At 41.7% G+C, this 27,093-nt stretch overlaps 1 protein-coding gene across 1 annotated transcript in view; it reads right to left on the bottom strand.

Moving 5' to 3' along the window:
• The window catches only part of RAB21 (RAB21, member RAS oncogene family), a 30,290-nt gene extending 10,972 nt beyond the window's left edge, over positions 1-19,318 (bottom strand). Inside the window, exons 1-4 of the mRNA XM_069584017.1 lie at positions 18,878-19,318; positions 5,841-5,900; positions 4,967-5,074; positions 1,471-1,534 (exon numbers count right to left, since the gene is read on the bottom strand). Coding sequence (XP_069440118.1) covers positions 1,471-1,534; positions 4,967-5,074; positions 5,841-5,900; positions 18,878-19,027 — 382 coding nt within the window. The 5' untranslated portion in view covers positions 19,028-19,318. The remainder of the gene's footprint in view (positions 1-1,470; positions 1,535-4,966; positions 5,075-5,840; positions 5,901-18,877) is intronic.
• Positions 19,319-27,093: the final 7,775 nt, after the last annotated feature.

Here is a 27,093-nt window from a genome sequence, read left to right as displayed (position 1 = left end):
AGAGGAAGCCAGAGCAAACTGCCAACATTTGTTGAATGATGGAGAAAGCAAGGAAGTTCCAGAAAAACACCTACTTCTGCTTCATTGACTATGCTAAAGCTTTTGACTGGGTGGATCACAAGAAACTGTGGAAAATTCTTAGAGATGGGACTAGCAGACCACCTTACCCGTCTCCTGAGAAACCTGTCTGCAGGTCAAGAAGCAACAGAGCCGGACATGGAACAATAGACTGGTTCCAAATTGGAAAAGGAGTACGACAAGGCTGTATTCTGTCACCCTGCTTTTAACTTATATGCAGAGTAAATCATGCAAAATGCCAGGCTGAATGAAGCACAAGCTGGAATCAAGATTGCTGGGAGGAAATATCAACAACCTCAGATATGCAGATAATACCCCTCTAATAGCAAAAAGTGAAGAGGAACTAAAGAACCTCTTGATTAGGGTGAAAAAGAGTAAAAACGTTGGTTTAAAACTCAACATTCAAAAAACTAAAATCATAGCATCTGGCCCCATCACTTCATGGCAAATAGATGGGGGAAAGGTAGAAAAACTGACAGATTTTCTTTTGCTGGGCTCCAAAATCACTGTGGATAGTGACTGCCACCACAAAGTAAAAAGACACTTCCTTGGAAGGTAAGCAATGACAAACCTAGACAGTGTATTAAAAACTAGTGACATCAATTTGCTGACAAAGATCTATGTAGTCAAAGCTATGGTTTTTCCAGTAGTCAGGTATGGAAGGCAGACTGCTGAACAATTGATGCTTTTGACTTGTGCTCTTCAAGACTTTTCAGAGTCCCTTGGATAGCAAGATCAAACTAGTCAATCCTAAAATAAATCAACCCTGAATATTCATTGGAAGGACTGATGCTGAAACTGACACTCTAATACTTTAGCCAACTGAGTGAAAAGCCGACTCGCTGGCAAAGCCCCTGATGCTGGGAAAGACTGAAGGCAAAAGGGGAAGGGAGTGGCAGAGAATGAGACGATTAGATAGCATCACCCATTTAATGGACATGAATTTGAGCAAACTCTGGGAGACAGTGGAGAACAGAAGAGACTGGCGTGCTGCAGTTCATGGGGTTGTAAAGTTGCTTGGCGACTGAACAACAACAATATGACAAAAACACAGCTTAAGTCACTGATTTTAATTACACTGTAGTTGCCAAACTCTTTTATTTTCTAAAATAATCTTATGATGAAAAACTAAAGGTCAAGTTGAAGGAAGGCTGGGAGATTCAAAAGCCCTACATGTTCAGGGTTTCCCAGCTGCTGCCCAAGGGCATTCCTTGAATTACAGATGTTTGAATCTCCTGAAAGATCCCTTCCAAATTCTAAATTACTCTAAAATATTAAATACTAAAATACCATTCTTTTCTCATGTAACTTTAAAATGAAAATTATTCATTTACTATTTTTAATAAAGTATTAAAGAAACAAAGGACATTTTAAAAAATTAATGACACTTACCTACTATACATAAACAGATCTCATTTCCCAACATTTTCCGTAATTCTTTCACCCAGTTTTTAACCTGTGTATACAAGCATAAATATTAAAACAAATCCTGTTACAATGACTACAATTACAATACCCCAAAATGCAATGTTGTGAAAGTACCTCAAAATTCTGTCTAATGGTCCACATATTTAGTTATTAGGAATGATTCACTATCAGTTCAGTCCCTCAGTCGTGTCCGACTCTTTTCGACCCCATGAATCGCAGAATGCCAGGCCTCCCTGTCCATCACCAACTCCCAGAGTTCACTCAGACTTGCGTCCATCGAGTCAGCGATGCCATCCAGCCTTCTCATCCTCGGTCGTCCCCTTCTTCTCCTACCCCCAATCCCTCCCAGCATCAGAGTCTTTTTCAATGAGTCCACAGCTGGGTATTATTTTTGCTTTGGCTCCATCCCTTCATTCTTTCTGGATTTATTTCTCCACTGACCTCCAATAGCCTATTGGGCTCCTACTGACCTGGGGAGTTCCTCTTTCAGTATCCTATCATTTTGCCTTTTCATACTATTCATGGGGTTCTCAAGGCAACAATATGGAAGTGGTTTGCCATTCCCTTCTCCAGTGGACCATATTCTGTCAGCCCTCTCCACCATGACCCACCCGTCTTGGGTTGCCCTGTGGGCATGGCTTAGTTTCATTGAGTTAGACAAGGCTGTGGTCCTAGTGTGATTAGATTGACTATACAGGATCATTTATATTGCAAATCACACTCACACACTCACACACACACACACACACACACACAAGAAAGATTTCTCTCTCCATCTACATATAAGTATAAAGAGAAGCACCTCTAATTACAATCTTCATAAATCATCCACAAATCTAAGCAAAGCTGTTCACCAGAGCAAAAGCATGTCAACTCCAGCGTCTAATAATAGATGCTTGTATAGAATCACATTGGATTGAAGAAAATATGGGCTTGGGAATTCCCTAGTGGTCCAGTGGCTAGAATTCAGTGCTTTACTCTCAGGGCCAGGGTTCAATCCCTGGTCAGGAAACTAAGATCCCACAAGTCACAAGATGCGACCAAAAAAAAAAAAAAAACTAAAAAACACACACATACACGAGCTTAATTCTTTTATACCCCAGTTGGTTCCAAAAGAGAGGGCACGGGAGCTTCTGTGACAAACATTTAGAGGAAAAACAAAACGTACAGGAGTAGAAAAAGGGCAAATTAAGTTTTATCCTTTGGTGTGTGGTAGGTTTCTTCACTCTCGGCACCTCTGGTATCTGGGCCTCGACAGCCCTCTGCCGGGAGGGGCTGTCCTGTGCAGTGAATGCTGTTTGGTGGCACCCCTGGCCTCCCACCGACTAGACCCAGTGCCACTGCCAGGTGCGACAACCAAGGATGCCTCTAGAGATCGCTATCACCCATGGATAACCACTGGACTGCAAGGGAATCCCTAAATCTAACCAATATTCTTTTTAACTGTTATTCATCTGCAGTCAGATTCCCCTCCACAGGTATTCTATTGATTAACCCAAACACTCTGTGATGAGTTAAAGAGGGTCAGAAATTCTCTGCCAAGAGTCTATTTCTCCTCTCTCTGACTCTGTTCTAGCCTAGTCTCTTGCTTTGACCAAGAGAAGGTGGCAGCACTAACGCCATGCCAATTCTGGACTAAAGCCTTAGGAAGGTCTGGCAGCTCTCTCTTGGGATCTGGTTGTCATATAAGGTTTGGCTGGAACACAGAATAACGAGAGCATGTGGACAGAGTACCGGAGAACAAGACACCAAATGGAGCGAGAAGGCACACAGAGGAGATCCAGGCCCCCACCCAGCCAACCCCCAGCTCCTGCCGCTGTCTGAGTGACTCCACTGACACCACATGGAGCGAAGGATTTGTCCAGAAAAGAAAGAGAGTAAAAATCACTCAGTCCTGTCCGACTCTTTGCGACCCCATGGACTACACAGTCCACGGACTTCTCCAGGCCAGAATACTGGAGTGGGTAGCCTCTCCCTTCTCCAGGGGATCTTACCAACCCAGGGATTGAACCCAGGTCTCCTGCATTGCAGGTAGATTCCTTACCAACTGAGCCACAAGGGAAGCCCAAGAATACTGGAATGGGTAGCCTATCTCTTCTCCAGGGGATTTTCCTGACCCAGGAATTGAAGCAGGGTCTCCTGCATTGCAGGCAGATTCTTTACCAACTATCAGGGAAGCTCAGGCAACCCTCAAAACCGTGGGAAATAATAGGTTGTTTTAAGCCATCAAATTTGGGGTGTTTTGTTATGCAGCAAGAGATAACTGGTCACTTTTCAACCTAAATGACTCCATTTTCTTTTAATCAATAAAATACTTAAACCATTTCTTTTCATGCAAAAAAGGCAAGAAGGGATAACAAACAGCATCCCAAAGATAAAACATTGTAAAATATCATTAAATCTGAAAGCTACCTATTTTCATTTTTCTACTCCTTGGCCTAACTTTTGCAACATGGTATTAATAACCCAAAGGCTAACTTGTATATCTGCTTCATCCATTAAATGCTAGGAAATAAATAAAAATAAAGAAACAAAAAGGGCAAGTAATTTCAAGAAGTACACACCTGTAACTCAAGGCAAGAAAAGCTTCGCCTTGAAATTACCCCCTTGAGTTACATATCCTTTCTTATTCCCAGAAAGGCTTTCAAAAGATCAAATAAGTAAACTGTCACAATCCTAACTGTGATGAGAATTCAGAGGTAAGTTTAATGGTCACTCGTTTTTGGTCCCAAAAACTTTATAAAAATGGAAGTGCTTTAAAATAAACACTGCGTAGATTTTCCTTTTAAAATCTGCACTGAATACTCCAGGATACCTAGTGAGGAGAAAAGAGCTTAAACTTGATTTAGTTCCTCTTTTACCTCCCCATAATTATGGAACCCACCTGTGCAGCCATACCAAGTTTTCAGGTGCCCAGTGTGTACAGAAAAAAAAGTTTGTGATTTTTCTTTAATAAGGAGAAAAAAAAGGCGTCTATATTTTTCTGAAGCTTTAGTTCAGATTATTTCCCTTTCCTAATATCTGAGAAAGCCATATAATAAACTATTAATAGATGATATCCATATTGTTACTATGAATTAAATATGCCATTAAAAATTATGACTGGTCATCATTTATGCACAAACTAGAAAATCCATGGACGGAGGAGCCTGGTAGGCTGCAGTTCATGAGGTCGCTAAGAGTCAGAGACGACTGAGCGACTTGACTTTCACTTTTCACTTTCATGCATTGGAGAAGGAAATGGCAACCCACTCCGGTGTTCCTGCCTGTAGAATCCCAGGGACGGGGGAGCCTGGTGGGCTGCCGTCTATGGTGTCGCACAGAGTCAGACACGACTGAAGTGACTTAGCAGTAGCAGCAGTATACTTTTAAAGCCAAGGCTAATCACAGACATGTTAATGCAGACCTGACCAATCACTATTGTTCTATTAAGACATTCACCCATAAGTGAGCAAGATACCTTCTGGAAAGAATCTTCATCTGTTATATCATAAACTAAAATAGCTCCATTTGAATCTCTGTAGTAAATTGGACCCAATGCGTGGAATCTCTCTTGACCTGCTGTATCCTAAATAAAGCAACAAACGTTTATTAGACCAGAAGAAAAAATATATCTATTATTTAAACTACAGTGAGCTTCTGATTAATTATAAACTAGGGTATAAAGTTATAGATAACCCCAAAACACTGTTAAAAGAAACAAGCTATAAAAATTTTTAAGTTGTAATTAATATTTAATGTTTTACTGTTTTGTAAAGGTTACTTCTCCTCTCCCCAACCCTCCTCCTCAGCAATCTTTCCCACCCTCATTAAAAAGCCAGTTCAGTTGCCAAAGGGCTGGAATGACCACAACGGCTTTATAACCTAGGAACAGGCTTGGCCCTGAATTTAAGTTCTCCACAGAGAGAGGAGACAAGGAGAAAGAACGAGCACCAGGACCACCTGGCAGTGATGCCTTACTGCATTATCCTTGCCCTAGTCTCCACCCGCCACTCCCTTGGAAGATTGGGACATAGAGATGGGGGGATAAAGGCCAGACAGCCTGTCCACCTCTTTTTCTGAAATGGAATCCCTTGAGTTCACCCTTCTCCAGTTGAAAAGTTATGACAGCACTATTCATGTGTAACAAGTGTATTCAAGATAAAATTCTTAGCCAGATTTTAGGGGGAAAGATGTTTAATTTAAAAAAAAAAAAAAAGATTTTGGCTAACCCTGAGTTAACTAAAAAAATAAAAATCCAGAAATTCAAATTCCTATTTCTTAAGCCAATTAGTTATTAGAGTATGAAGAATAGATAAAGGCCTTCACTCATACAGCTGAAAATGTTAACTTACCCAAATAGCAAGATTTACTCTCTTCCCACCAATATTTAACTTCTTTGTTAAGAATGATGCCTAAGAAAAGAGATATACATTAAATGATGTTTCACATAAAAATTATCCTAAAAAATATAGAGGAATGAATCACATCATATGAAACAAGTTATCTGGGAGAAAAAGTAATCATTGAGTTATTATTAATAACTAAACACTGTTTCCACTGAAAACAGAACATTATTTTTATTCTAAGAAAAAGATATTTTGTTTTATGAACACAAGTTATAAAAAGTACCCAAGAGCTGGTAATTAAATGTTTTCTTGGTTTTTTTCCCCTCATTAAAACATTTTCTTAGCATTTAATTTGATGCCACTTAACCTACTCATTATAGAAAGAGTCTAAGACTTCTAAGATGAGATAAAAGAAATATTTACTGGTGTTTACTTAGCTGTATGAATACCATTACTACTGGAAAGGTTCCTGCCATTATTTTGCAATTCAGTTATTTAAACTAAAGCTAATAACTGTAGCAGGTACTATCACAGAAATGAAAGAGAACAGTTCCAGCTTTCAAAGAGCTTATAGTTCCACTGCAAATATTAAAATGTAAAGATAATGGTTAAAATGGAGGGTCTTGCTAAGTACACTATAAAGAAAATGCTGAGAAAGGAGTGTAAAGCTTGCCTGGATAAGTCACAGAAGGCTTCAGAAAGAAAGTAATGAGCTCCTCTTTATGAGTAGTAAGGGTTTTTCGTGACAGACAAGTGAAACCACTGAAGCCTGAAATATGTTAACTCCCCACGCCACAGGAAACTCCAAGTTGGTCTGGTGTATGCCAGAGATGAAGCTCTAAAGTTAGGAAAAGGTTGAATCAAAAAAACCTGAAACTCCGTATCTAAAGGTATGGACTTAACCTTGTGGATCTCAATAAAAGCTGTTTCAAGACTGGCACCCCACTCCAGTGCTCTTGCCTGGAAAATCCCATGGACGGAGGAGCCTGGTGGGCTGCCGTCCATGGGGTCGCTAAGAGTTGCACATGACTGAGTAATTTCACTTTCACTTTTCACTTTCATGCACTGGAGAAGGAAATGGCAACCCACTCCAGTGTTCTTGCCTGGAGAATCCCAAGGACAGCGGAGCCTGGTGGGCTGCTGTCTATGGGGTCGCACAGAGTTGACTGAAGCAACTTAGCAGCAGCAGCAGCAGCAGCAGTGTATTGCTCTGTATCCCCTTTGTGTGTTCACAGTGCACACTAAAGAGTCCGCCAAAAGAAAGACTGGCTAATTGTATTTATACAAGTATTTCCCAAACTCATTTGACTTCTTTTTCCCTAAAGAAACACCTAACTCATCCAAAGAAGTAAATGTTAGGAAATAATATTGTTGACAATGAACAATCAATGAAGGGTTTTTAAGCAGTGAGAACATATAAAATCTGTATTTTTAAGAGAATGACTATGATAGGAAGAAAGACAGGACTACACTTGGAAGACAGGAGGCTATTTTAAAGCTGGAAAGAAAGGCATAAAGGGCCTGAATTAAATGCATGAAGATAGAAAAGAGGATAAAATCAAGACTAATTGAAGAGGGAATATAATCAGAAACCTGAGCCGGTTGACATGTTTAAAAAAGGAACAAAGAGCCAAGTTCAAAGCTATGCAGAGATGATCACATTTAAGTGTATCAATACAAAAGAAAGTGCAGAGATGGAAAGTAAAACAGATAAAAAGGCTAGGATGGTGAATTCTCGATATTACTGAAGGAGAAAGAACCTAGATTTCAGGAAGGACTTTCTACTGTATATATGCCAAGGAAAATTAAAAACTAAGAAAAGGCCACTAGATTGAATGATTAACTAAGGAATCCAGATACAAAGGAATCACAAACAGCAGAGGTCAAATCCAGGAATGTCTACCTTCAAGATATTTTATTAAATAAAACAGAGGTTATATAGAAAAGGGCATAATATTTAATTCAATGGCAAAACAACAAAGGAAATAACTTAGAAAATGAGAAGACCAAATACATGTTATATACAATAAATATGAATGAAGGAATATTTCCCACTCATAGCTTAAGGGTTAAAAATATCAACTTTGAAGCAGAACTTAGGATTTGAATCTCAGCTTTGCCACTTATCAGTTGTGTAACTTATTTGAACTCAACCATCTGCCCTATTTCACTATCAATGTTATATAAAGAAACTCAAAATCTGACTCCTATACAAATGTTTAAAGTAAACTTAAATGCCTCTCTCTCTACTTTCAAACCTATTTAAAGTTAAACTGATCTTCCCTCCAAAATTGGCTTTCCATTGTAACATTAGTATTTTGATCACATTCTCCAAGTCACTGAGGTTTAGCATCTCAGGAATATCATCACTGAATATTCTTCCTTCCCTGTCATCCCATAATCCAAAAAACTGATCAAATCTTGTCTTCATATTTCCTCTGGAGTTCTATGACCACCAGTCTCATATTAAGTCATAATATGAATACCTTTGGTCTCACTTCACACTCTGGTTCTCTAGTCTACATGCCACATTATCTTCCTCAAACCCTAAATATTCTATTAAAAATAAAAACAAGCAAACAAACAAACAAAAACAAAAAGCCCTTACCACATCCACACCTGAGTTCTCCAATAGTTATCACTTTACATTAGTATACTTGAACTATATCCTGCTGGCAGCTAATACCATAAAAGCCTTTTGTCAAGAGTTTTGTGGGGATTTCTCCGCAGTGGGGAGTGAATTATAGCTGGGAAAGCTCCATCATTTCCTTTCTACCATTCCTTCTGAAACTTACCATCACTTTCCACAGTGAGTTGAGCGACAGTGCTAAGTCTCTCCTAAGGAAACGTATGTATAGAACAATTTTATGGAAAGAGTGCTCATCAGAGCATTGATTCTTTACAAAAAGAAAGAAAATGGAAAGAAATAACCTAAGTGTCCATCACTAGGCAATTCTTTAAAAAATATACACATGTACCCCATCGATATGGTGAGAGCCTACACAGTCACTTCTAGTGCTATTGCTAACACCAGCTGACAGTGAATGCTTGCTTTTCACCAAGTACCGTGCAATGCACTTTTTACAGTCATTCGTAAGCTTCTCCTTTATGAAAGTCAGGGAGCCCTATTACAGAAATAAAAATCTCAAACCCTTATCTTTGTATCCAAGGACCTCCACCACTTGTCCATACCTATCTTTCTAGAAAGCTTCCAGTATTCATAGAGTCTATACTATATATTCCCTCCAATCCTGTTTGTTCATAAAATTCCTCTCTATCTTGGGCCTATTCTTTTATTCTCTATCTTAATCTCATCTCTCCAAGACCAGTTCATAGACCTATAATCTTCTTTGAATTTTTAAATTGTCTCATACCAGCCATACAGCCCACACTGGATTTCTCCATGCAGCAGAACTTTAGGGAACCTAATCTTACAATATACAGCACATACCACCTCATAAAAGTTATCTTTTCATGGGTATAAGTATTCTGTTAACTAGATTACGTATTTTTATTTATTTAACACTTTCACAGTGCTTACAATGAAATGGGCAGTGTTTTAAATACTTTTCAATATTAATTCACTTCTCGTAAAACTCTGTGATTAGATATGGTTATTATCCAAATATTATAGAAGTGGAAACAGAGACAAAGGAATGTTAAGTATCTTGTTCAAGGTCACAAGCGACAGAGCAGGATTTGCAATCTAGGCGGTCTGGCTCCAGACATGACTCATACTCACTGTGCTGTGGTGCCTCTCAGACTGGGAGGTGAAGGAACACTTCTCTAACAGAGGGGGCAGGGGGAAGCACAGTGCTGCCCACAGCAGACTTGCAAATGTTGTTACTGGAGATAAATTCATCTACACTCTGCCTGGTAGAATTCAATTTACATAAAAGATATGTTTCGAAAAGTTTCCTTATAAACCAAATTATTTTAACTCCAATATGTGATGCACCAGCAAAGCAAATTATAATACAGTACTCGCTAAATCTTTTTTTTCTGCCTTCATAACAAAAAAACTTAAATCCCTCTCTATGGAAAGAGTCCTTCTGTAATACAAATCATCTCATTTTATATAAATCCTAAATTCTTAATATTTCATAGATATTTTCTTAAAGAACAAACATCTTCTGTTTTAAAAACAATTATAGGTAGGTGAGAATAAAGCTGAAATATTTTACATGACATCAAGATAGCAGCAAACGATCAGAAGGTTGAAACCTCTTTTTTCTCCCCCCAACTACCTCCATGAGGCATACTTAATTTGGTCAAGCTACTGAGATACCACTCGTGGTTATATAACACTCTGGGGCAGAGGTTCTTAATTCTGTTACATGGTAGTAAAAATGGGAGGGAGGTATAATCATGGACTGCTTTCAGAATCAGATAAAAGCCATGAACCCACTCAACACTCAAGAAAACTGTTTATATGCACTTATCAAAATATAAAAAAAAAAATTTTTTTTCACACACTTTCCTAAGGGATAAAGCCCTGGCAACATCTCAGTGAAAGAACCCCATTGAGAAAGAGAAGGGGAGAGTGGCATAAATAATGTCAATTCAAAGGTTTCGAGAAATATGGGAAGAAAAAAAATAGTATATACCATGTGTCACCACGATTCATCTTTCTCATTTTATCTTTGTATTAATAACAACCCTGTGAAGTAGGCAATTAGCCCTATTTTACAGGTGTGAATCCTCGACTTAAAGAAATACAGTGACTCACCCAAGGTCAGACAACTGAGTCAGGTACCGCAGTGGGCGGAAGGCTGGCTGACTCCATAGTGCTTTTCCCACTGCACAAAGCTGTCTATTCTAGAACACAAACACGTTCTTAACCTGGCTTTCCTCCACTCGGACTAAGTACTCCTAGACACCAACTCATCTCCCAAAATACTCTCAGGGTAGCCACAAACAATGAGAATCAAAGCAATGGTACATTTCTCACTTCAATCCTGCAAACTCTGAGTTGTATGTGTTTGTGTGTGTGCGTGCGCTCAGCGTGCTCAGCTGCTCAGTCATGTCCGACTTTGCGACCCCATGGACTGCAGCCTGCCAGGGTCCTCTGGCTACAGAATTGTCACCAACAAGAATACTGGAGCAGGCTGTCATTTCCTACTCCAGGGGCTCTTCCAGACCCTGAGATCAAACCCACCTCTCTTGCACTTTCTGCACTGGCAGGTGGATTCTTTACCAGTGCACCACCTGAAAACCCTGAGTTACAGCATCACTATTGCTTCTAATTCCAAAGATTTCATCTTCCATATTTTCGGTGCATTAAGAGACTTATCAATCTTATTAGACATCTGTCATTCGCACCTGATGCTTATTTACCCAGCATTTTATTTGAAGTCACGGTGGGTATTTTTTTAATCTGTATTTTAAAAAAATGCTTATAGGTGAGATATAATAAGAATAAATTGCATTTTCCAAATGAAAGTCTTTCCATAACTGGTTTCATCGAAGTTTTCATGTTTTTTTGTTTTTGTTGGCCAAACTACTTGTTCTTTTGACAAAACAAAATACCTAGTGCAGTACAGTAACAACTGTAGACAAATACTCAACTGTCTTTATCTAAATTCAATAGACTTTCCAGTTGCATTACTTTTGCTACAGTTACAAACACTGTTTCCAGCTTAAGGATTTAAAGTGTCTATTGGGAGTTCCCTAGTGGTCCAGGGGTTAAGACTTGGTGCTTTCATTGCCACGGTCCTTCCCTGATCAGGGACTAAGATTATGCAAGTGGGGCTGGGAGGGGCGGGGCTAATCCACTGACTACTTTCAACTGAAGCCAAGGAGATGAAAGGGTTCAGTCAGATAACTCATAAAATGAGTCCTCTGTAGCAAGGCAATAAAAATGAGCTACCAGAAGAACAAGATGAATTTCTACAAGGTCAAAATCATGTTACAGCATATAAAGGTAACAAATCAACATATTTTACAACTTAAGTTTATAAAATGCTATATATCAAATATTTTTAATTTAAAGAAAGAAAGAAAACTAAGCTGGGTTCTTGAATATCTCATTTATCTTTAGCTTCTATAAAGAGATATTATAATCAGTTTAGAGTCCAAGTAAATACTTTGAAGAGTCAAAAAGTCACTTCTAAGGATTAGCTCAAAACATAACAGCAGAAAATAAAAGTTAGATATAAAATAGCTATATGTTAGACATTCAAAGCAACAATTCAGAAAAACTCTTCTTTAAAAAAAAAAAAAATCATCCACCCTTCCATAGCCCACATATTATCTAGTAAAATACTGAGGGGAAAAAGGAAAGATTTCTACTATGGTATTTTATAAAGATATTGTAAACAAATTGGCTGAATCTTCTAACTGGTTTCCAGTACTACCTTAGAAGGTCTTTCAGACATTTGAAACATTAATCTTATAAACAAGGAAATTAAGATTCCTAGCTGAGTATAAAGCTAACTACTAGAATCTGAACGCCAAGTGTTGCTCTGGAGGTTAAGGTGTATGAATAATTTTTTAAAAAGTAGCTGACTTAGCTTAAGAAAAAAACAGTACACTATCACTATACATAGGACCTCAGAAATCTAACCTACACGTTCGTTTTCTCACTTACAGCACTGCTTTGCTAATCAAATGGCAGGCACCTCCCGAGACTTCAGGAGGCAGACAGGTGGAATTCCAGTTAGAGTTCTAAAAGGAAAGATGATGGATGGTTCTGATTATGAAAAATGTTACTTTTTACACACAAGACTAGTTCAAAGTGGTAAAAGGCATTTAAGTCAGAGTGCACAGTCTTACAATAAGGGGAAAAGGGAGTTTCAGCTGAAGAAAAGAAGTGACTACCCAAGAGCACAAGTACAGAGAGAAACAAAGACAACTGAAATCACACAACCATTTAAGAATAAAGAAAGTTAATAGATGATCAAAATATCTTTCTCATCTTTACTTTCCCCAGCTGGCACAATGACATGTAACAGGTATGAAATAACAATTCTTGAATTTAACTGCTTAGGTTCAACAATTCCAGAGACAAAGCAATAAGTCCCTCACTCCAACTGTCTTTCTTGTCTATGTCAAGTTTAACACAGCCCAAAACAATGAAGAAATCACAGAAGGACGCTTGGGGACTTTATATAATCTCAAGCTTTCTTGGTAAGCCAGCTAAAGGATCTTGAGTCCTCGGAGAGCTTACCTACAACATTACTTCATAATTATCAATAACCTAGGAGGAGGTCTTTGACCTCTATTTGTATAGATCACAATAAACTGTGGAAAATTCTTCAAGAGATGGGAATACCAGACTACCTGACCTGCCTCCTGAGAAACCTATATGCAGGTCAGGAAGCAACAGTTAGAACTGGACATGGAACAACAGACTGGTTCCAAATAGGAAAAGGAGTACGTCAAGGCTGTATATTGTCACCCTGCTTATTTAACTTATACGCAGAGTACATCATGAGAAATGCTGGGCTGGAAGAAGCACAAGCTGGAATCAAGATTGCCGGGAAAAATATCAATAACCTCAGATACGCAGATGACACCACCCTTATGGCAGAAAGTGAAGAGGAACTAAAAAGCCTCTTGATGAAAGTGAAAGAGGAGAGTGAAAAAGTTGGTTTACAGCTCAACATTCAGAAAATGAAGATCATGGCATCTGGTCCCATCCCTTCATGGGAAATAGATGGGGAAACAGTGGAAACAGTGTCAGACTTTATTTTGGGGGGGGGGGGCTCCAAAATCACTGCAGATGGTGACTGCAGTCATGAAATTAAAAGACGCTTGCTCCTTGGAAGGAAAGTTATGACCAACCTAGATAGCATATTCAAAAGCAGAGATATTACTTTGCCAACAAATGTCTGTCTAGTCAAGGCTGTGGTTTTTCCAGTGGTCACGTATGGATGTGAGAGTTGGACTGTGAACAAAGCTGAGCGCCGAAGAATTGATGCTTTTGAACTGTGGTGTTGGAGAAGACTCTTGCGAGTCCCTTGGACTGCAATCCAACCAGTCCATCCTAAAGATCAGTCCTGGGTGTTCACTGGAAGGACTGATGCTGAAGCTGAAACTCCAATATTTTGGCCTTCTCATGTGAAGAGCTGGCTCACTGGAAAAGACCTTGATGCTGGGAGGGATTGGGGGCAGGAGGAGAAGAGGATGACAGAGGATGAGATGGCTGGATGGCATCACCGACTCGATGGACATGAGTTTGAGTAAACTCTGGGAGTTGGTGATGGACAAGGAGGCCTGGGGTGCTGCAATTCATGGGGTCGCAAAGAGTCGTACACAACTGAGCAACTGAACTGAGGAGGAGGTTTGCAAAAAAGGAACAGTACTAAAAACACCAAAGCACGGCAAATGTTACAATTTTTTAAAATAAAAAAAGTGACCTTCCAGAAATGTCAAGCCTAAACAAACACCAGAATGGATAATAAACAAATATATATGTATGTATAAAAATATAAAAGCGAGCAGTCCCTCAGACTGCATGAGTTCTCAAAATAATTCATGTCAAATTAATCCCATTACCTTTCTGTCTGCGTTACCCTGAAAGAAACCAACAGAAATTAAGCACCATTTATTCATTCCCAGGTGTTGCCAGTGGTAAAGAATCTGCGTCGCAGTGAAGGAGGCACAACAGACACCAAGTTCAATCCATGGGTGGGGAAGATCCCCTGGAGGAGGAAAATGGCAACCCACTCCAGTATTCTTGCCTTAAAAATTCCATGGGCAGAAGACCCTTGTGGGCCACAGCCCATGGGGTCACAAAGAGTCCGACATGACTGAGCAACCGAGCACACACACACACAATTCACTCAACAGCTAACATGCATTAAACACTGTGCCAGGAGGTTTACATACTATGGTTCTCTAACCCATATAAAAATCTTATCGTTGAGATTCTACAATTTCATGGATAAAGACCTAGCTTACAAACATTAGAATACCCTGCCAAAATCATGATAGCTAAAAGGCAGAAGCCAAAACTTCAAACTAACTTCAAAGTCCTGTTCCTTTTTACCATATCAGATAGTGTCCTACTGCAGAAAAAAAAAAAGCATCTTGTCTTCTGCAAGCATTTGACAAAGTATCTCATGATATCCCCTACAAGCAAGACTGATGTAGCAAGAGGAAAAAAAAAAAGAGTTGTAATGCTAGAATAGCCATTTTCATTGAAAGTTTCATGTCCGCTAGGCAGTAGCCCATAGCAGTCAGTCTTGTTTTCTGTTTCCATCATCATTAGTATGTATTAACACTCCATTTGAGACTGTTTCGCAGTCACAAGGAAAGAAGGCTGTGGTCTGTGTTTGGTCTGGGAAAAGCCCCACCCTTAAAGCAGAGACATTACTTTGCCAACAAAGGTCCATTTAGTCAAGGCTATGGTTTTTCCAGTGGTTATGTATGGATGTGAGAGTTGGGCTGTGAAGAAAGTTGAGTGCTGAAGAACTGATCCTTTTGAACTGTAGTGTTGGAGAAGACTCTTGAGAGTCCCTTGGACTGCAAGGAGATCCAACCAGTCCATCCTAAAGGAGATCAGTCCTGGTGTTCATTGGAAGGACTGATGTTGAAGCTGAAACTCCAATACTTTGGCCACCTCATACGAAGAGTTGACTCCTTGGAAAAGACCTTGATGCTGGGAGGAATTGGGGGCAGGAGGAGAAGGGGATGACAGAGGATGAGATGGCTGGATAGCATCACCGACTCGATGGACATGAGTTTGGGCGAATTCCAGGAGTTGGTGATGGACAGGGAGGCCCGGGGTGCTGTGATTCATGGGGTCCCAAACGCTCAGAGTTGGACACGACTGAGCGACTGACCTGAACTAGACTGCGAGTCTAAGAGAAACCCACCTCTGGCCCTGTGTCACTAGATTACAGAGACTTGTGAAAGGCTTTGTGCTTGGCCCCGGCTCACCCTTTTCTTTCAGTCTATTAATGACTGATGAGAACACTGAAGACAGTCTTACCAAATCTTCAGGTGAAAAGTTAAAATGGGTGCCTAATACAGTAGTAGAGATCATGCCTTATTTTTATGGGCATGGCCAGGACCCAATCTAGTGCCTGACCCACAGTAGCTCCATCAATGTTTCTTGAGCTATAGAATCAAAATTCAAAAGCATATTAACAGGCATTAAGCACTGGAGCAAACCTATCAAAGCCGACTTTAATGGGTCAGATACATTGGAGGCTGGCGAGGAAGGGAACTACACAATGAAAGTAAAATGAATTTGAGTTATGTAGTCTTCCTTCCTCACTCTCTCCCTGTATCTCTCTTCCTTCCTTTAGGCAAACAAAACTAAGACAGCAGGCCCAATATTAACCAGTGTGGCAGCCCCAAAACTCATAGGATCTTTTCAACTTCAGAGTTAGAAAAGGATTCTCCACAGGGGAGGTGATAGCCTGCACTTCTTTGCACAGTTCAAACCACACTAAGAGTAATTTCTACAGCTTAAGCTATCAAATTTTAAGAAGAGAAGGGAATGATTAAATACCAAGTATCCAGAAGAGATGTCAAAATAATGATATGACTTAGAGGAGATCTAGTAAAAGGAACCAGAACTGTTTACCAAGAGAAGACAAAACTCAAGGGGATGTATAGCCATCTTCAACTATCAGAAGGGATGCCATGTATGACTAAGATTCAGAGAGCAGGGAAACAGATTTTGTCTCTAGACACAGGAAAACGCAGGAAAGTAATCTGTCCAAAAATGAAACACGCTTATCTCAGGATACATTGTTTTCTACCTTCTGTATCAGTTCATCTCACTTCCAAGCTGTTCAGACTGAAGTAGAAAATCACTTGACTGAAATATTAAACGAAAGACTGGAATAGTAAACCATGAACTATCTTAGGTTCCTTTCAGTCTTTAAAACAGGAATGTTCGAGAGTGTACTTTGCAAGCAAAACACAAAGTATTTTACAAAGATAAGTAGTAGGTAGTTCCTTTTGCTAAGTAAAAGGGGAAATTCTTTCTCTCACATCTTATGATGCATTAGTTCCTCTCCATTTGGAATGCAAGGCATACAAGAATCTCTATGGGTCTCATTGAAATAAAATTTCTCTGAAAAGATTGTTTAAAAAGATGAACTGATATCCAAGAGAAGGAGACTGTATATAATGCTGTTTCCATATGTTGGTACACAGCAAAAGCCTCAATTCTAGAACATAATCCAGATAATGTTTGTGATAAGAATTACATGCTATGCTTTTGATACTAGAGATCTATGTAGATTGCAGAGGTTTCCTCTCAGATATTTAAAAATCTTTACCCAGCTAAGAGCTTTGAGGATATCTTTGGAATGTATAATGTAAGTGTAATTTTTAGGCTGAAGGGCTAAATTATCTTTTTAAAAAATTAAGAGCTCAATTAAAATGGTCTTCTCTTTTCTCTAAGATCTGCAGCACAAAAGAAATCACTAAGGGGTGGTTTACCAACATCCAGAAACAGTGCTCCAAAATTTTAAATCTAAACTGGATTCAAATTTCAGCTTGAGAACCAAAACTTGTAGCAATATGATGACCAACACGTTACTCAACTTAACCATGCCTGTTTCAGCATCTGTATAATGAGGCTAATAAAACTATCCACCTCACAGGCTGTTATAAGAATAGAAGAAAAGTAAAATACTCAGCACAGTAAGAACTCACTAAATGTTAGCTATTATTATTACTTTACCTTAGTAAATTTTTAAATTTCCAACTGATCACAGGTATTTACCCTACAAATTTCCTTTATCTCTCTAGTAACACTCAACCATAATTATTAAAATTGTGTTAAGTGATCTTGTACAAAAATGCAAGGGAAAAAAAGCAAAAACCCACCCAGGTTCCTGACATTCACTTTTTCAGATCGTATGCTTTATAAAGAAGTAAAAACAGAGGAGTAAAAATAGAACATGGGATCAGAGCATCTTTGGAAATTGTAGAGTCAGTAGTTTAATAATAGTATCAAACATCTAAAGTCACAATAATTAAAAAACTGCATTCTATCAAATAGTGTCCATGGACTTACACACTACACAATCACTAATTAAGATCTATTGTGGGGTAGTAATTATAAAGATGGAGAGCTTACACTGGGCCAGGTCCTACGTGTGTTATGTGTATTTGTCCTGACAACGGTACGAACTATATATACTATTATTATGGCCATTTCAGCAGATCTAGAAACACGGGCACAGATAGGTTAATTAACTTGCCCCAAATCACAGCTAGTTAAACGAATAGAGGTGAAGACAGATCAGGGCGAACTCATTGGGTATTTCTGTTCTAACACGTGCAAACTGATTTCACGCCCAATTAATGATTACATTTTAACACTTTTCTAACAATGATGTATCTGCAAATGAAAGCTGGCCCTACAATTACAAGCAAAGAAAATAAATAGCAGCAGTAAAGCTGTTAGCTTGAGGACCAATTGTTGCCCAGTATTCATATGACGTTTCCATGTGAATATGGGTCGACCTGCATCGGTGAATATAAGTGACCCACAAGTCAGACCCACGCAGGCTGCAATGGAACTGCGTAACCCTCACCAGCAAGCGGTCGTTTCAAAATCCCTCCAGAGCGAAAAGTCTTGCTAATCGGCACCTTGTTCGAAGACAGGACAAAATGGAAGTTGCCCAAACACTTAGTCATCAGTAAGTGCTTAAGTTACACATCACCTAGTTCGCAAAATCAAACCGGCAGCTAAGTTCCTAATTCCGAAAGAAAGAAAAAGGGCTGACGCCCGGTTGACTGACCGCAGAGTGAGGGCACCTAGGGCTCAAGCGGAAGCGAGTCAGAGAGGAAACACTAGCCCCCCGACGGGGGCCCCACCACATGCGCAGCCACTCTGGGGACCCCGGGGACTTTTCAGGGCCCTTCCACTTCTCTCCCGAGGGCCTGTCCCGTCTCCGGGCTGCCCCGACGACGCGTGTTCCCAGGGCGAGATCGCAAAGGCAATGCGCAGGCGGAGGGGACAGGCCTGGGATCTGGGCGCCCCGACCCAAGGACCGCGGTAGCAAAGTCTCCTGAGGCGCGGAGGCGCCGGGCCCCAGAAGCGCCGCCCCCCCGCGCCCCGCGGCCCGCACCTGCAGGGTGGTGATGTGCTTGTCGTTGAACTTGTTCTCGCAGTAGCGCAGCACCAGCGACGTCTTCCCCACGCAGCCTTCCCCCAGCAGCACCACCTTGAAGGAGTAGGCTCGGCCCGCCGCCGCCCCGCCGCCGCCGGCCGCAGCCATCCCGTCGCGTCCCCGCCGCCCGAGCCCTAGCGCCGCGCCGAGGTCCCCACAGCCGCCGCGGCACCTTCACAGCCGCGGCCCGCGCAGCTACTCCGCACCGGCGCCCCCCGCCCCGGGCGCCGTCCCCACTGCCGCCTCCGGGCGAGGCCTGGAAGCGCCGAGGGGAAAGTCCGATAGTGAAGGGCCCCGGGCACCACGTCAGGAACCTGGGGAGAGGTTAGGAGCGCCCGCTCTCCGCCTCCCTCTAATGGCGTCTCCTTCCTCCTACGTCACACGTCGGGTCACGTGACGGCCGCGGCGGGGGCGGGCCCCGGAGCGCGCCTGGGTGTGGGCGGGGCCTGCGGGCCCCAGCAGGACCCCGCGGGCCAGCTCCTGCGGAGCTCGGCTGTCTGCAGGCCGCCGGCTGTCTGCGGGTCGCCACCTCTCTGCAGTTCGTGGGAGCCTGCGTGCAATGAGGAATGAGGAATTTGAGGCGAGCCCAGCTCAGGTGAAATGTTCAAGTACACAATATTCTCGTTCTTGCCCAGGGATGTTCACGAGGCTAATGACCTCATCCTTCCGGAGGTCCCGGTAAAACGATTTTGCCAAGGTGCCCCCTCAGTATCTTGACAGTCTTTCTCTGCGGGATCCCAAATCCTAACTATTGAATGTCTTTCAGTTCCCCAGACCACCTGGACTCCTTCTTAAATTTCAGTGTCTCACCTTAAACCAGAAGGTTTCCCGGACCACCTATCTTTTCCCCTGTCATTTCATCTCTCTCCCCACCGGTGTATCTTCTCTAGCTCAGCTTACCATACTTCGTGGAAATTACTATGTTCAGTATTTGTCTTTCCTTATTAGGCTATAGACTTCTTAAAGGCAAGAACTGTGTGAAACTTGCCCACCCCTGAGTTTTTGACCCCAGGTGCCAGACACATTACTAGTATTCTACAAATATTTGGGAAGGAATGAATAAATGATACTTCTTAGGACGTTATGCCTTGGTTTCCCATTTTTTCCTGTCTTTCATGAAGCTTTTTCCCCCATGAAACTGACATTCCGTGTTAACTCCGCCTTGACAAACCTGTCTGATTTGATGATTTCCTCCTGTGCCTCCCCTTTCTTTCATGAAATAAGTTCTTCCGAGATACCATACCAGTGTTTCTAAAAGTTTGCAACCAGAAACCTGATGTCATCAAACATTCTTTTTCATGAGACTCCTCTTCCAGTTCAAACCAGATAAATCCATTCATTGAGTCAATATAAATATTGGAAGGTGCCGTCCATATGCCAGGCACTGTGTTGAATAAGATACAATGCCTTGTCTTTAAGAACTTACTGTTTAGCAGGAAAAACGGAAACGGTCATTATTCAATTGAATGGTTTCATCTTTATAAAGCAGTTCTGAGTATTTGCAAATGTATATGGGGACCCAGGGGGTTTCCAGGTGGCGCTAGTGGTAAAGAAACTGCCTGCCAATGCGGGAGAGGCTAGAAATGCCGGTTAGATCCCTGGGTGGGGAAGATACCCTGGAGTGTGAACTGGCATCCCACTCCAGTATTCTTGCCTGGAAAATTCCATGGGCAGAGCAGCCTGGTGGGCTGCAAAGAGTTGGACACGACTGAGCACACCACAAATGATGGGGACCCAACTGGTTTAGCCTACTATGGAAAGCTGCTACCTTTGGAAAGGTGTAATCTGTGTTAAGAAGGGAGGCGAGCTCTGCAAGCAGAAAGAATAGCATGACCTACAGCCTTGAGGTAGAGATGAAAAACAAGTAAGATAAGAATGCAGATAACTTCAGAGGAGACTAGTACGGAAGCCAAGAATCAATACTGAAAGGACCTTTCAGCAAATGAAGGGTTTTAATTAAAGAGGTTGATATAATCAGATTTGATGTTTAAAGGATCTCTCTGGCTATAATTTGAAAAATGGATTGGAGAAAGATAATACTGCTTCAATTTATGTTGAATCAGCCAATAAAGAAACCTTATGTTTTTATAAAATATCCTCATCCTTGCCTCTAAGGATGTATTCTCTACTTCTCTCCACATTCCTGCTCTCAGAGTCTTTGGATATTCATGAGTTGTTCCAGAATTTGGAAGAGACTTCATTTTCAAGGGACCGATTCCATTGTACATTCTGAATTTTTAATATTGAATTGAAATTCACCTCTCACTGCCTACAATAAATTGTTCCTCATTCAACCTACACAACATGTATCTATTCTCTGTGAAACATCTTATATTAATACATGTGAAGAAAGTTGTATGATCTTCCTTTAAGCCTTCTCTTTTCAGTATAGCCAATCGTTTCAACCACTGTTCAAATAATATGGATCGCATATCATTTAATAGCTTAATCATCTTGGAATCTAAACACAGTAGTTTGTGTTCATCACTGAAAAACAATGAAAACTTTATTGTGAAATAATTTGTCTAAAATTAAAATAATTTGCCAGTTTTAGCTTACAGTGGGGTTTAAGGAATGTTCCCAGATTGCAATAAGTCAGTTTGGCACAATTTTGAGCACAGAGTAGGGAAATATAGATGTAAATTGTGGCAGGTTGGTCATGGCCCTTCGAAGATATCAGGTTTGAATACCTTGTGCCTGGAAATGTTACCTTGTTTGGACATTGTCAGGTGCTACAAATGTAATCCAGTAAGACATGACTTCTGCCCTCATCGAGTTTACAGCCTACTGGGAACCACAAATAACTGAAACAGTTACAGTAAACTTTGGTAAGTGCTCTATGGGACAAGCGCATGGAGCTATGGAACCATAGGAACATCGACTAACCCAGCTGCTCCACAGATAAGTCAGATCAAACGGGCACATCCTTTATCCTCAGTTTTCTCAGTATTTCGGAACTTTGACTCAGCTGGCCACTCTCTTTTTTGTGGCGTTTGTGCCCCCGGTGTTTTCCAGGTTATCACAATCTTCCAGTTTCCCCCTGCTCGATTAGCTGTAGCTGCATCTTTTCCATCCTTTTGCTTGCTTCTCCACCTATGCGTGAGTGCTTGCTCTGTCGCTTCAGTGCGTCTGAGTCTCTGTGCCCGTCTCCAAGTGTTAGTGGGCTTCCAGACTCAGTTCTCGCCAGTAAAACTCTCTCTCTAGTGGCCTCACCCGGTCCTTCGGCTTGAAATGTCCACTGCATATTCATTACTCTTCCATGTACATCTATCACTCCTGATCACTCCCTTGTGTGCTTGACATGTATATAGGCAACTCCCATTTAACATCGTCACTCAAATGTCAAATAGACATATCAAACACCATATGTTTAAAATAGATCCCTCAATTTCTCTCCAAAAGTTGTTTCTTCCCTGGTTTTTCCTGTCTTGGTAAATAATTTTATTTACTACAGCTAAAAGCTAGCTAATATCTTTCTGTTTTCTCTTAATCTTCACATCCATCCACTGTACCTCGAAAAACAGATTTTTTGCTTCTTTTTTTTTTTAAATTGGAGGATAATTTCTTTATAATGTTGTATTGGTTTCTGCCATGCAACAACATGAATCAGCCTATATATATATAGGCTCCCTCTAGAGCCTTCCTCCCTATCCCACCCCTCTAGGTCATCTTAGAGCATCTGGCCGGGCTCCCTGTGTGAAACAGATCTTGCATTCATCAATTCTCCATCTCTACCACCCTAGTGAAACCGACAATCAACTCATTTTGTGTGTGTGTGACTACTACAATAGCCCTCTAACATGTCTCCCTGCTTTTGGTTGTTGTTTAGTGTGTTCGACCTCATGGACTGTAGCATGCCAGCCTCCTCTGTCCATGAGATTTCCCAAGCAGGAATACTGGAGTGGGCTGACATTTCCTTCTCCAGGGGATCTTCCCAACCCAGGGATCAAACCCACAGCTCCTGCATTGGCAGGTGGTTTGCTTAGCACTGAGCCACCAAGGAAGCCCCTCCCTGCCACTGCTTTTTGCCCTGTTGCCCACTGCAATATATTCTTCAAACAGCTGCCGGAGTAATTTAAGCAATAAACTGAGACTTCCCTAGGGGCACAGTGGAGAAGAGTCCACCTGCCAGTTCAGGGGACAAGGGTCCAGTGCCTGGTCTGGGGAGACTCCACAGGCCTGTGCAGCTAAGCCTGTGTGCCGCACTACAGGGTCTGTGCTCGGGAGCACACGTGCTGCGGCTGCTACACCCCGTGCCCCTAGAGCCTGTGCTCCACGAGAGAAGCCGCTGCGATGAGAAGTCCTCGTACTGCAACCAGAGAGCAGCCCCGCGCGCCGCAGCTGGAGAGAGCCTGCGTGCAGCAACGGAGACCCAGTGCAGCCAAAATGCGAACACAAAAATAAACAAAAACCGCCCTTGACTGAAAAATAAAACTTACACAACTTAAAAATAAACAGACTCAAATTCTTTACCATGACTTATAAAGTCCCCACGTGATCAGGATGTTGCCTGACTTTCCACCTTCATCTCATACCATCTTCTCTTCCTATCATTATAGTAGGAGGGTCTCAAGTGCTTCCATTCTGATCTTACAGGCCTAGTCCTCATCTGCCTCCAGGTTCTCGTTTGGAGCAGAGAAAGATTTATTGCAGGGCTGAGCAAGGAGAATGGTTGACTCATGGTCAAAAACCCCCAAACTTCCCAGTGGTTTTCAGGGAAGTGTTTATAGGCAAATTTGGAGTAAGGGCTGCAGGATGTGTGACTTTCTTCTGATTGGTTGACGAGGTAGCAGGGCACTACTCCAGGAATCTTGTCCTGAGCCAAAAGGTGCCATCCTCCACCTGGGTGGGAGCCTTAGTTCCTGGTTCTTTACCGGTAGCGCCACCTGGGAAGCCCTTAGTTCTGGCAAAAGAACTCAAAGATATATACATGTATGGCACCCCACTCCAGTACTCTTGCCTGGAAAATCCCATGGACGGCAGAGTCTGGTAGGCTACGGTCCACGGGGTTGCTAAGAGTCGGACAGGACTGAGTGACTTCACTTTCACGTTTCACTTTCATGCATTGGAGAAGGAAATGGCAACCTACTCCAGTGTTCTCGCCTGGAGAATCCCAAGGACGGGGGAGCCTGGTGGGCTGCCGTCTATGGGGTCACACAGAGACACGACTGAAGCGACTTAGCAGCATGTGTCTGTGTGTGTGTGCGTGTGTGTGTCTGTGTATACTATATATATATATATATATATATATATATATATATATACACATATCCCTTGATGAGGAACCACGACCCTGACCATCCCGCATTTTTTTTTTTTTTTGGTTGACAGCTTCTTTTTTGCTCCTGCGTTCCCTCACTTCTCTCACCAGTAACTGTTTGAATCTGCTTTGGAACTCAAAGAAGGTCTAGGAGGCTGAAGCCTTTTTTCCTGCAAATAAGAAACAGGGGACACAGAAAGGATCTGCACCCGAGAGGACCACACTGCTCAGCTTCAGTACTTTTGTCACACTCCTAACATTTATTTGTGTCCATGTTTATAAGCTCCATGAGAACAGATACGTTGATGGTTGGCACACCACTGAGTCTCTAGGGCCTAGCACTATGCCCAGAACGTAACAGTCACTCAATAAACATTCGCTGCATGAATTGAGGTAGGATAAAATTGTGATACTTTAATCTGTGGGAATTTCCCTCTAGTATTTCCAGGAGCCATGAGGCATCCTAGGTACCAAGGAAAGATATAGACAGCAGAACATAGTACAACAAAGATTTTAATCTTAAAAATCATTTATTTATTTGATTATTTTCGGCTGTGTTGAGTTTTCATTGCTGCATGCAGGCTTTCTCTAGGTGCGGTGGGTGGGGTCTACTCTTCTTTGTGGTGTGAGGGCTTCTCATTGTAGTGGCCTCTCTTGTTGTAAAGCATAGGCATGTGTGCCCTGCATTACGGGTGGATTCTTATCTACCGTATCACCAGGGAACTCTGGTTTTCATTTTTAGATTTTGATTTTCAGAAGACCAAGCCACTGTTATTTAAAGAGATCTTTTTTAGTAGAATATATAAGCAATTAGAGTAACTGCTTGTGTTCGTTGCTTAGTTGTGTCCAACTATTTGCAACCCCATGGATTCCAGCCCACCAACTCCTCTGTCCATGGGGATTGTCCAGGCGAGAATACTGGAATGGGGAAAAAAAAGAATACTAGAATGGGTCGCCATGTCCTCCTCCAGGGGATCTTCCCAACCCAGGGACTGAACCCAGGTCTCCCACACTGCAGGCAGATTCTTTACTGCCTGAGTCACCAGGGAAAGCCAGGAATGTTGGAGAGGATAGCCTATCCCTTCTCCAGGAGATCTCCCTAACCAAGGAATCAAACCAGGGTCTCCTGCATTACAGGTAGATTCTTTACTAGCTGAGCTACCAGGGAAGCCCAGAGTAATGGCTTGATTAGTAATTATTAGTCAAGGACAATCAGAGGAAAAGCAAGGGAGTTAGACATTGGTGAGTATTCCTGTGGCAGATACTGATGTTTCTCAAATATCCCAACCCCTTCTGTCTTGCCTTCCTCTACTACAGATATAAAAGAGAAACACTTGAATTGATAGTCTTTGAGTTATAATAGTTATACTACACCTATGAGACTCAAAATAATATACTAAAAATTGCAGAGCAGTAAGTTAGAAAGAGTCTTGAATAAGCATTCTGATCTTGAATTTCCTATCTCTGGACTTCTTCTTGAAGAAGACAAATACGTAATTTATATAATCCACTGTGGTATGATTATTATTTGTGACTCAATATATTCATAAGGATAGCATCCCAAAGAGTTTTGGGAAATCCAAGAGCAAAGAAAACAAATTTCTCCCTTCCTAAAAAAAGGCAAGAAGGTAACAAGCTTTTTAAAGTTCACCTGTGTCTAGGATGGACCAGGAGCTGTAGAATAGAGGTGGTTGTATCCAGTGTCTAGACAGAAAGCCTGAAATAGACGTATAGTTTCCTTAATGCCAGTGTTAAGAGAGTCTTCAAATGTTTCTATGAGCTACAGAGAAAAATTGACAAAGAATTGGACTTGGAGACAGGGTGATTGGTCATCCCAGTTTGCCCCAGATTCTCCTGATTTAAGCACCGAGAGTCCCACATCCTGGGAAACCCCTTATTCCTGGACCAACTGGAATGGTTGGTCACCCTACTTGAAGATATCCTGTGGCTAAGACAAGGAGGACACAGCAGCACTTGAGGGCCAAGTGACTATGAGAATGCGGACGGGTGACAAATGGCTGCATGTCTGGCTGATAATAACTGAGACCCTGATGCCCAGCATCTCCGGAGTTCATAGTGTTACCGAAGCTGTTGCCCCAGAACCGTACCTTGCCCCTCCCTTGAATGGAAACCAATTACTCTTACCTAAATGTCAGGAGGAGCCTACAAAAAGAAAAACAAGGATTGGTTGCAACCAATGACAGAAGATTTGACTTCCGGTAGACCTTGATCTTCATTGTACACTCACTGTAATAGCATGCTAAGTGACACACCCACCAGCACCATGACAGTTGACAATTGTCATAACGATAACCAGAAAAGTCCAAAGACTGAAAAGGAGTGTTGCACCAGTTCCAGATTCCAACCACACCTGTGTTCACGGATAAGGCATGAATATTCCTCCCTCTCTTTCCAATACACTCCCTTTTACCTCGACTCTCCTGTACAGATGGTGTCTCTGCCCACATTGTGTTGAGAAGTTGATTTGCAAACTAAGTTCCTGCTTCTCCGTTCTTTGGCTATAGCATAAAGCTTCTGCTGCTCCAGTCTCAGCATCAGTTTTTTATTTTGGCTGGACTGGGTCTTTGTTGCTATGCACAGACTTTCTGTATTTCAGCATCAGTTTCTTTGTTGGCTATGCAAACCCGAGCAGAAAAAGAAGCCGAGACAGTGGCTCTCAGCTTGGGTTTGTTGTTGTTCAGTCACTCAGTCGAGTCCAACTCTTTGCAACCCCGTGGACTACAGCACACCAGGCCTCCCTGTCCAGCACCAACTCCTGGAACTTGCTCAAACTCATGTCCATTGAGCCGGTGATGTCATCCAACCATCTCATCCTCTGTCGTCCCCTTCTCCCACCTTCAATCTTACCCAGCATCAGGGTCTTTTCAAATGAGTCAGTTCTTTGCATAAATTA

Source organism: Ovis canadensis, chromosome 3 (assembly GCF_042477335.2).
Source record: "Ovis canadensis isolate MfBH-ARS-UI-01 breed Bighorn chromosome 3, ARS-UI_OviCan_v2, whole genome shotgun sequence".
Lineage (NCBI taxonomy): Eukaryota > Metazoa > Chordata > Mammalia > Artiodactyla > Bovidae > Ovis > Ovis canadensis.
The sequence above is the reverse complement of the archived record's forward strand: the minus strand, read 5'-3'. Positions and strand labels throughout refer to the sequence as shown.